General features: G+C 39.0%; 1 protein-coding gene across 2 annotated transcripts in view; it reads right to left on the bottom strand.

Moving 5' to 3' along the window:
• Positions 1–1,642: 1,642 nt before the first annotated feature.
• Positions 1,643–12,023, bottom strand: part of atf6 (activating transcription factor 6) — a 106,514-nt gene continuing 96,133 nt past the window's right edge. The window contains exons 16-17 of one of the 2 annotated variants that reach the window (XR_004563003.1): positions 2,918–3,235; positions 1,643–2,441 (exon numbers count right to left, since the gene is read on the bottom strand). Coding sequence is in view for 1 of the 2 variants with exons in the window: in XM_034179653.1 (XP_034035544.1) it covers positions 3,039–3,235 (197 nt within the window). In the remaining variant the exon portion in view is untranslated. Of the gene's footprint in view, positions 3,236–12,023 lie in introns of both variants that reach the window. The other variant, XM_034179653.1, reaches the window with a different exon arrangement.

Raw genomic sequence — 12,023 nt, forward strand, 5'->3', positions numbered from 1 at the left:
CCAATGTCAGAATTAGACATTTTATGATTACTTACTCAATTACAAAAAAAGGCCGGGGGGAGAGCAGTAAACGTATTTGAAATGGATGCTATGCTAGTTCACAGCCAGATTTGTATTAATCCCTCAAAATGTAATTGACGAGCTAAAGGTTCTAGCGTTCATTTCATGTTTTGCACATCTTTTGGAGCCCAATCAATCCAAATTAATAGACTTTAACAGCACAGAGAATCCACTTACAGCACAATGTCAACAAAAACAGAGTATGTGTACATGAAACACAATAGTGAGGGAAGCCACCAAAAAACTTCCAACTCTGAGGATTTACACGCTTCAGTGGCTGTGGTAAGACACACAACAAGCAAAAATTAACATATTCCACCGATGTATCTTCTTGTGAGTTATGACAGATAATACACCTCACTGATCAGTGTATTATCTCACACGTTTGATCGTGCATAACAAAGTTACTGGACACACTTGGAGAATACGTTCATGGAGAGAATGTTCAGAAATTCAAAAAAGCTCCAGTTCAGTGAAAACGCTGTTGTAGGTTACCGGTGAAAATTTGACAAGAATGAATCTACGCATTTCATCTATGGATGGGAACAATGTCATTATATAGCCATGTAAATTTAAGAGAAATGTTATTTGATAGTGTTTGAGAAAACTGCCCAGTTTTTAAGAAAATTGCCTTTAAGTGCTCAAAATGGCTATTTTTGGCACAAAAAATGTCCGCAATTTCCAAACAAACGAATCTACGAATATAATTTTTAGACAGGAACAAATAAATGACCCATATTACGCCCTTGCCAAATTAGAAAAAAAGGTATCAGTTTTTGAGATATCAGAGTAAAAGGGCGACGATGACTACAACAGACGCTGCGCCATGACATAGGGTTAACAGGGTTAGGGTTTATTGGTCGGTAACCCAACAGAAAAAAAAAAAAGTGCTATAACTTCTACAACATTAATCTTGTTTGGATGTAACTATCCACAAATTAAACCAGACAGTCTACACCATGAAATCATGGACATAAAATCTTGGTCGATGTCCAAATATATATGGACCTATCTGTATATGCAATACTCTGTTTTAAAGCTTTTAGGAGGTACATGAATGTATACGACAGTGACTTAGCTTTAAATGGTTCAATAAATTCCTTGATGCTCACTCTTGAACAAATCCACATTTCTTATAGATGTTTTTCAGATTGTTTTATATACATTTACATCTTTCTTTGCATTATACTCTGCTGTGCCTCTGTGCGGTAATATCACAAAAAAAAAAAAAAGCTGTTAAGATTTATACCCTCCATGTCAGACTCTGTTGAGGCGACTGCAATAAAGGCAACAGGTATGAAGTGAAAAATGTCTGTTTGTTGAATCTCACAGTGGACATAATCATGTGGAATGATCACTGTAAGTGACTGCCGCCTTGGAGTGAGAAGGTTTTATGTTCAAATCCTTTTCCTTTGAGTGTCTGTGTGAGTTTCCATCCACAGTTTGACTGCAGCATCTGCAGAGCTGAAGTTGGTGTCCAGGTGCTGCACCCGCCGCCAAAATATTGCGGAATTGACGAGGTGCACATGTTCTACAACTCGAAGCAGCTACAGGAAGGAATCCTCTCAGAAGACAAAAGAACAAAGACAATCGAGTGTTTATTCTAGTTTATGCACAAAACAGCAAAACAAGGTATTTAGTGGAATCTTTGTCCCCAAGTGCTGTCAGCATACAGTTAGAACATTTTCATAAAATTCTTGACAATTTAACACCCCAAACCTCACCCCAAGTACATACGCACTTATCCACATACAGGTGAGACAAAAAACTTTTTCAGATTCTGCATTTTGAATGTAAATCTGTACAAAAATCTACCAGACAATCCAACTCCATCTGAACAGACATTTTATCACAGGTTTAATGAGCTGGTACATACAACATGTTTTTACCTCACCACGCATCTGGTAGAGCAAAATGGTTAACATCCTGAAGTTAAGCGATAAACCAATTATTCAAAACCAAGTCGCCATGAAAGAAACAAACCCAGTGCAAAGCACACCATAACCCTCCTATACAACATCTGATACATAAAGTATTTCCTGTGGACGATGAAAATGAGAAGTTCCCCACATGAGATTAAAGATAGTTTAAAAAAAACACGATATGTGAAATATTTTAAGAGTTGAGTCAACTGTTTCCAAACACAAAAGCTGGCAATACTCTTAGATAATAAAACATATGAATCAGTTCAGGACAGTGTAAAGAGCCACAGAATGAGCAACTGAAATTTTTCATCAATACAACAGAAAAAAAGCCTTCAAAATAACCTACAATCAACAGAGTGCCTTAGACTGCTGGCTTTCCTGAGTTTATGCTATGCTTTTATTTGTGAATGCAACAGATTCGGCATTTAACAAATAGAAAAGTGCAAAACAAACAAAAAGTTCTATTTTCAAAGTATAAATACAGAATTTTGAGGTCTAGACACAGATATCAAATCATTCCTTAAATCTCTGAGTGAACATCTTGGTCTTAAATTGTTAATCTGAGGTGTATTATCAGTTTGTTTTCAAAGCTCTGATCTTACAGTTTGGCCAAAAACAGGGAAGAACAGCTCAAGAGGAGACATGAAGAGAGCCACTATGGGATAAAACTATTTGGCAATATGATGGGGTGATGCAGGGTTCACTGCCCAGCCTCCTGTTGTTCAACAATTACCCTTATATGACAAGCTTTAGGGGTTACAGAGAGAACTCAGGGTTACCACCCAGTGAGCCAATATTTTGCTCGGAGATTACCACACACGTTTTGCATACCAGTGCAAAAACACACACACACAGACACACACACAGAGACACACACAGAGACACACACAGAGACACACACAGAGACACACACAGAGACACACACAGAGACACACACAAAAACAAAGACTTGAGTTTGGACAGACTGCATTCTCTTAACTTGTCTACAAAGCAGTCATACTTCACAAATTTAAAAAAGCATTTAATTCTCATCTCCTTCTTCTGACTTTGATCTTATGCAGAACCCATTAGAACCCCGACAGGAGGAGGGGTTTGGCTTTCAGTTTGGGTGGGATGGACCAACGCGTCTGTGTTGTTGACCCGCAACAAAGGTGGGATTGTGGCGGATCGGATGTGGAGGATCCTCGTGTCTGTTACTTCACAGTCGATCTGCATCATTACCTCAACGTCTCCATCCCTTATAACGCTGTCTGTAACGGCAGACAATGAGAGCATGTCATTAAATCATACATGAATGTACCGTGCGCACGCAAACACTACAGGCCACCTTATAAATGGGGAATTTACATCACAACAGAGGACTTGAGCAAAACCATTAATCAGTTAATAGTTTCTGTCATGTGTGTTGAGACTTGGTAATATTTTGGGTGAGTAATGAGGAATTCTTTCGGCAAGTTAGGTGGGGGCTAATAACTGCAGAGACTATGGGTGGAGGTGGAGCTGCAGACAGAGTCCAGAGGTGAGTCACAAACTGGATTTCTCCTTCATAGTGATAAAAACAGTCTCTAAACAAGAACAGAGTGTGAAAATGTGACAGAGGAAAAGAAGAAACTAGATTTCTAACGTCTATCCAGCTTTTGTTCCAATTCAGCAAGACTCTTGAAACCCCATCAACACATTTATACAATCCCTGGCAATAATTATGGAATCACTGGCCTCGGAGGATGTTCATTCAGTTGTTTAATCTTGTAGAAAAAAAGCAGATCTCAGACATGACACAAAACTGAAGTCATTTCAAATGGCAACTTTCTGGCTTTAAGAAACACTATAAGAAATCAAGAAAAAAAATTGTGGCAGTCAGTAACGGTTACTTTTTTAGACCAAGCAGAGGGGAAAAAAATATGGACTCACTCAATTCTGAGGAATAAATTATGGCATCACCCTGTAAATTTTCATCCTCAAAACTAACACCTGCATCAAATCAGATCTGCTCGTTAGTTTGCATCTAAAAAGGAGTGATCACACCTTGGAGAGCTGTTGCACCAAGTGAACTGACATGAATCATGGCTCCAACACGAGAGATGTCAATTGAAACAAAGGAGAGGATTATCAAACTCTTAAAACAGGGTAAATCATCACGCAATGTTGCAAAAGATGTTGGTTGTTTACAGTCAGCTGTGTCTAAACTCTGGACCAAATACAAACAACATGGGAAGGTTGTTAAAGGCAAACATACTGGTAGACCAAGGAAGACATCAAAGCATCAAGACAGAAAACTTAAAGCAATATGTCTCAAAAATCGAAAATGCACAACAAAACAAATGAGGAACGAATGGGAGGAAACTGGAGTCATGGAAATGGGATTTACATACAAAAAAGCTAAACAAAAGCCATCATTAACACCTAAACAGAAAAAAACCAAGGTTACAATGGGCTAAGGAAAAGCAATCGTGGACTGTGGATGACTGGATGAAAGTCATATTCAGTGATGAATCTCGAATCTGCATTGGGCAAGGTAATGATGCTGTAACTTTTGTTTGGTGCCGTTCCAATGAGATTTATAAAGCTGACTGCCTGAAGAGAACATGTAAATTTCCACAGTCATTGATGATATGGGGCTGCATGTCAGGTAAAGGCACTGAGGAGATGGCTGTCATTACATCATCAATAAATGCACAAGTTTACGTTGATATTTTGGACACTTTTCTTATCCCATCAATTGAAAGGATGTTTGAGGATGATGAAATCATTTTTCAAGATGATAATGCATCTTGCCATAGAGCAAAAACTGTGAAAACATTCCTTGCAAAAAGACACATAGGGTCAAGGTCATGGCCTGCAAATAGTCCGGATCTTAATCCGATTGAAAATCTTTGGTGGAAGTTGAAGAAAATGGTCCATGACAAGGCTCCAACCTGCAAAGCTGATCTGGCAACAGCAATCAGAGAAAGCTGGAGCCAGACTGATGAAGAGTACTGTTTGTCACTCATTAAGTCCATGCCCCAGAGACTGCAAGCTGTTATAAAAGCCAGATGTGGTGCAACAAAATACTAGTGATGTGTTGGGGCGTTCTTTTGTTTTTCATGATTCCATAATTTTTTCCTCAGAATTGAGTGATTCCATATTTTTTTTCCCCTCTGCTTGGTCTAAAAAGTAACCATTACTGACTGCCACAATATTTTTTCCTGATTTCTAATAGTGTTTCTTAAAGCCAGAAAGTTGCCATTTGAAATGACTTTAGTTTTGTGTCATGTCTGTGAGCTGCTTTTTTTTCTACAAAAATAACTGAATGAACATCCTCCGAGGCCGGTGATTCCATAATTTTTGCCAGGGGTTGTATCAGTCTTAAAGACTGTACCATGTTTTACACAGCACATCAGTCCAGTTGTCCAGCTGTTTTAAGACGATCTAGACTTTGGAAATGCAAGAAACTGGCAAACAATGTTATGGCCCGGTCACATGGCATATAACGATTCCTGAACGAAGGGAAAAAAGTAAAAAAGTCACAAATCATCAAGAAAAGGTTGATGAACGAGCTTTATTACCAAATAGCTTGTAAATCAAGAGTGCAAAAGGAACGAAACAGGAACAAAACAAAACCGAAGCCAACGTTGATCTCAACGCTTTAAACGAAACGCACCTGGAGCCACTGCTGGAGTGGTGTGTGTCTGCATCTCTGCATTCCAGGACTTGGCACTGGGACGGAGCTCATAGAGCCTAAGCCCTGGAGACACTGCAAACAGAAGGGCGTGATCCAACCCACTGTGGAGATCTGTGCGCACGTCGGTGGATCCACCTACTCTGGTTCCTCTCCCAGAACAAAAGCGGGATCATCTCCACATCAGAATCCCCACTATTTGGTTCAGACTGACAACATGCTGCACGATCAGTCTTGCTCAAAAAAAAAAAAAATTGCTGTGGTGGCCGCTATTTCGCTGTATTACGTTAATAAGCCATATATATTAAACAGAAAACTGTCAAAAGCGGGAATAAATACTGTATAAGTGTAAAGATGACTGAATATATCAGAGCAGTAAACTGATCAGTGCGTGTGAACACCGCACATTGGGCCTCATGTATCAACGTTGCGTACGGCGATATTTGAGCGTATATGGGGTGTACGCCAAAACGGCTGCGCTACTTGGCATTTATCAATGTGGTCTTTGGCGTACGCTGCGCTGAAAATATACACCAGGTCGAGAGGTGTCATAAATATACGCCAAAATGAACCAGCGCTGGAATTCCACATAAAAATGAAGATGATCAACATGATAAACAGTGCCATTATACAAATCAATGCATATGTTACATAAATAACACTTTCCTGATTATACTACATAATAATCAATACAAATCCCGCTTTTGCGGGATTGTTATGGAGCACGATCCGTGGTCACAGCGCTGACTGCAAAGATAGCGCTGCACGCCCTTTTCTCCAGACTTCGAGCCTGGAGCCAGAGCAGCGCTGATCTTAACTTTGTGGTGTGATCGTTTTAGACTATGAAATTGATAATAACTGTAGTTTCGTCATTCCCTTAATTCGCCCGTGCTGCAATCAGGTTTTGTCGTCTCCATTCGGTTGTCACAATAAAATAAATACAGAAATACATTTACAAAATAAAGAAATCTGACAGATTAGGCGTGTCTTATTAATTGAGCGAGCAAATATCCACGTCAAGAATTATTGACATGTGAAAAGAGAATACAGTGGTCCCTCGCTATAACGCCGTTCACCTGTCGTGGCCTCAGAGTCTCGCGGAGTATTTAGTCCAATTTTGCATGCATTTTTTTTTTTTTTTTTTTTTTTTACAGTGTTCTGTGTTCTGCGTATCTGTTTATAAGAATCTTGTCGCCCAGAAGAAAAAAGAGCGCCAACAACTACTCATAACTGTGCTTGTCACTTGGAAACAAACACCTGGAGCGAGATGTGAGTGGGAAAAGGCGCAGCGCCAGGACGCAGAGGCCCGATCTGTGAAATACTGGTCAGTCACTATTAATAATTTCTTATGTGTCCGACCTCGTTCGTTGATCGTTAAAATTAATTTGTTAGTTCTAAATGCCATCATAATTATTTATAGGAAAACTTTCTATTTTTATTTCTCAAACAAATGTTTGGGCCTGAAAACAGTTTGGTATTATTTTCCTACTAAGGTTTGAACTTTGAGAGTGTTTACACACGAGAGAAAAGTGAGAGAATGTTCATGCCTGATTGAGAAAGTGTATTAACTGTGTAGTGAGGGGTTTTACAGCTTTGAAACGTCTATAATAATTGTAAAAAATAACGCTGCCTAACGTCGCGGTTTCGCGTATTTCGGGCTATTTTTTAGAACTAACTCCAGCGATTAATGAGGGACCACTGTAACACTTTATTGATTATATACTACAAAACAATTGATACGACGGCCGCTTTTGACGCTCTACTGGCACGCGTCGTGATTGGTGAAGTTCTTTTTCATTGCCGTCTTCCTGGCTTCTATGTCGTAAAACGAGGGTGTGTCTGAAGCGGAGTCTGAATATTTATGGGCGTGTTTATTATAATTACGATCGTTTCCACCCGCCGCATTTATCAAGATCACGTCAGGCGTACGCCGGAAATGGGCAGGTGCGCACTGCTTGATACATGTCACAGCGACTTTGGTGTATTTCAAGTTTACGCCATAAATTTACGCCACAAGTGCGCAACATTGGTACATGAGGCCCATTGACTCCCCATGTGCGGTTATGTCCACCAGCTGCAGCTGATCCGCAACCTGAATTCTGGCTTCCAGAACAGCTCTTATATAATCTTCTGAATCATCTACCTGTTGCCACAACTATAGAAGGGTTGGATTGTCATTCCTACATTCATACTGTTATATTTAGTAAAAAATAATAAGCGCACGCAGGAGGTGATGGCTGCTGCTGATGCTGCATTCAAGTACCATCGGAAATTATACAACTTTTGTGTTGTTTCAAATTCAGCAGTTGCTTGTGGCAGGAGCATGGTTTTCATTTTATTTTTGGTAAAATAATTCATTGTAGCCACATAAAATATTAATTCTGGCCTATATAAGGTGCCTGAGCCCAGTGAAGCTGACCCCCCATCCAGATAAAATAAAAATAATAATAAAAATTACACGCAAAAATCCAAGCAGGCTGAGTTTGCCCTGTAGTTTCCGACGGTACATGAACGTAGTGGCAGCAGCAGCGCTCACAAACTGGCTTCTGCACTGTATGAAAACATTCAGCTGGTCAAACAAAGTCAAACTAAATGCTAACGTTACAAAAACTAAGCAAACAGTAAAAAAGTCAAGAACTACAGCAAAACGAAATACAGACAAATTGAGGTTTTTGGCGGCATTCATTCAAATTTGTCAACAGTTTAAAAATCCTGACGAAGCGCTAGCTGCAGGAACGAAGCTGCACGAAGGTTAAACGATGCCAACAAAAGTCCAGATTTCTTGTTTCATTTGGGCTTCGTTGGCCTTCGTTAAGTGCCGTGTGACAGGCCTTAACTTCAAACTCTATTCAACTTCAACAACACCTGCTCCCAATTTCCACCATGGACCATGCTGGGGCGCAAGAAATGTGGCCGCCATTTTGGACCGGTCAAGCTGTCCTGTGATGTGTGCCATGCAAGCTTGGTCAGAGATACTGTACATCATCATTTGACGAGCGCTACCACCTTCTAGCCCTCAAAAACAACGGCGGCCTAATGATTCCGTCACAAAGCACAGTATAATGTTGTTTTTTATATCTTTGTATTTAAAAGTTGCTTTGTTCTTTATTTTCTCTGTTCTGTCAAGTGTCTTTTAGCACTATGTAAAGCACTATAAAAATATGTATTATTATTTGTAGGTGCTGAGCGCTGCAGAAAGGGTGACTGGCCAAGCTTCAACAAAGCAACTCTAAAGGCGTCAAGAGTCACACACACGGTCCAGGAGGAGATTGGAACAGAGGATGTTTTTCTGCTTGGGGAACACTGGGGAGACACAGTTTGGTATCGACAACCATCATTCCAACTTCTTCTCATTGGTTGTGACTGTTTGTCAAGATAAGGCTGCACCACATTGCCAAACTCACCTCTCTTGACCTGCAGAAAGGGAGCATGAGAAACAAGCTCTGCAAAGCAGTTCTCTTTCAGGAGTTTTAGCTGTTAAACTTTCATGAGCAAGTTTGTACATGTGTAAATATGGTTTGGGGTAGGGATGTCATGTACTTGTGTTAACATTTACATTACATTCTATTCTCTCTCTGGTTTGTACAGCCTCAGAACTGTCTCACTCTGTGTGTGTATATAAAATCATTTTCTGATATATAACTCTTTTTTGTATATATATTAGCGCAGTGCCTGTAGGAAGTATGTATTCCTATAGAAAAGTGGAGCTTTGTTGACTATCTTTGTTGAAGTTGATGAATGAGAATGTTCCGCCTTGTGATAATAAAGCAAGAAGCATGTGTGTCTGTGGTTCGCATATCTCTCAGAGTGTTTGTGTATTACTTATTTCTTTAATTTATTTCTTCCATCTCTCCCCCATGAACGCATAAGAGATAGGCATCTGTTTAAGGCAGAGAGTGACTCATTTTTGTTGATGATTTATGTCGACGCTGGTCCGTGAGAACGCTCCGCCTTGTGCCAATCATGATGATGACTTCAAAATAAAGATTTTGAAAATGAATCCCCCAAATTTTCAGAATAATAGGATGCACATCATCGTGCCATGTGCAAGCCATATCCAAAAGCTGAGGCTGATCTGACAGTCAGAGAGATATGTGAGCCACATACACATGTTGCTTTATAGATAGATATGTATGAATTATACTGATACTCTATAGATGATTTATACATAATTTCCTCTGATATATTCATTATATTGATGCTCCATATATGATTTATATATATTGTGATTTTTCTGATATACATTTGATCTATTATATATGTATATATGAATGATATTGATACTCTATATGTGATTTCTATATATTAATTTTCTCTGATATAGTATAACTTATCATATATATGCATGCATGTATGGATGATATTGATATTCTATATATGATTTATATGCATTTTCATTTTCTGTAATACATAATTTATTGTCTAATAACACATAGTCACTTCAAACTATTAAAATAGTTTATTTACTGCCACTATCTGCTTCTCTATCATATGTGTGTGTGTATACACATATGTATAATGTGTGTGTTTACAGTGTTTGAAAATAGCTGTCTACAGTCCAGGCTATATGAGAATATTCTATTACTGTTAATCCCACCATGAATATTAAAATACGCCAAACCATTTGTCCTGCATCATAGCTACATATATGATGTTTGCAGCAAAAATAAATAAATAAATAAAAACGACGCATGAAAATCAGTTTAGTATTTAGACAATTATGATGGATTAAATGCGCTAACACTTCACTGTGCCTGCCAAACAGCACTGAGTGGAGCGGGTGACCGGTCCAAGATAGCGTCCTCACAGCTCGTCAGCGCAGCAGCGGTCGATATGGCACCTACTCTGTAGACAATGTTCTTGAAATGGAGCAATATCGTCACTGGTGGACATTCGCCATGTGGACATTCGCCATTAATGCAGTTACAATAGAATTTCAATAGAATTACAGAATTTCGCCAAGCAGAATAAAGTTGCTTTTTTTAATTGATCTGGTACATCAAATTTAACCAGCCCTTCCAGACATTTACCAGGATCCCAACAATTAATATAGTAAATAATTCAACCAACAGTTCCAGTTCTTTCAATATGTACATGTGTACTTGTTGAATTCTTTGTTGATTGAATTGCTGAAATATTGGAATTGCAAATTCCTGGAGGGTCTGTTTAATCACTGTCTAATCAGTTTATCATCATAATATGACTTTAATTTAGAGATTTACAAAATGATAACATTTATGGGTTTTGATTCATCAAGTTAGTATTGACAGGATTTACTAATTTATCCAATGATTCAATCACAATGCATTTTATAGAGTGCATGCCGAGGCATTTGCCAAATTTCAGGAACATAGGAACTGTTAAATAAGAAGCAGTCATTTTTTAAACACCTGTTCCTCTTTTTATAGGTTTGACTCTTTTGCCTTTCATGCCTTTGTTATAAACTGCAATGAGTTACATCTAGTGTATGAATTGCGTAATGCAGATAAAATTTAATTGATTAAGACTCTAGAGTGCAATTGACCATTGATGAGGAGTCTAAAAACTTCAAACTACTTTTTTTTTTTAAGACAAACAGAAGTAACTGGAGTGAAAAAGGGAGAGTGATCACTGATGAGTCACGGCTGGTTGAAGAAAAAAAAAAAAACCCAGAGGGAGTTGAATGCTCTGCAGATGTGAAGTGAAATGATAAACAAACAGCTCCTTATCAAAGATAAGTATACATTCACTAAAAATGTCATGTGATATCTAACTGGAAAACAAGCAATTATGCCTCCTTTATCTTGGGAAACTGAAGGATGGAAAGCGATACTCCAGTTGAGTCACCAGGAGTGGCTGATGGTTTGTGGCGTCCCGCAGCCTAAGTTGACTCTCTTTGAGAGGAGAACATGTTTCTTGCTTGCAAATCCTTTGCAAGATGAAGCCCATTATCAAAACACTGAGTGTTTCTACCAACTCTGCAATCTGCATTTACATTAACATCACTGAAAACCTAACAGCTTGTGGCTTTCTGTGTGTAGCCATGACAGACTGGAACAGAATAATTTTCCCATATGAAAAGCACGAGACAGATTCCTGTCTGTGTCATACGACCCAGAAATGCAGCTGTACAGTGCCTGAAAGTGATACACTCTGTTTAAGACTTGGAGTTTCCACCCCAAAGACACCTGTGCAAGACATCAGCATCTCCTGCCACACTCTCACGAGCGCCACTAGCTTAGCTTATAACAAGCTAAAAGTGGACGCTCTCGTTTTGGCCAAACAACTTTCCAGTTTCTGGGGATTCTGTGTTAGTACGCGCCCGCGGCCGATGTGCTTGATGAATTCCTGTGCAAAACGTAGTTCTCAGATAACTGTGATATATTCCTGTGAGATAATGA

This window comes from Thalassophryne amazonica, chromosome 10, assembly GCF_902500255.1.
Source record: "Thalassophryne amazonica chromosome 10, fThaAma1.1, whole genome shotgun sequence".
Classification (NCBI taxonomy): domain Eukaryota; kingdom Metazoa; phylum Chordata; class Actinopteri; order Batrachoidiformes; family Batrachoididae; genus Thalassophryne; species Thalassophryne amazonica.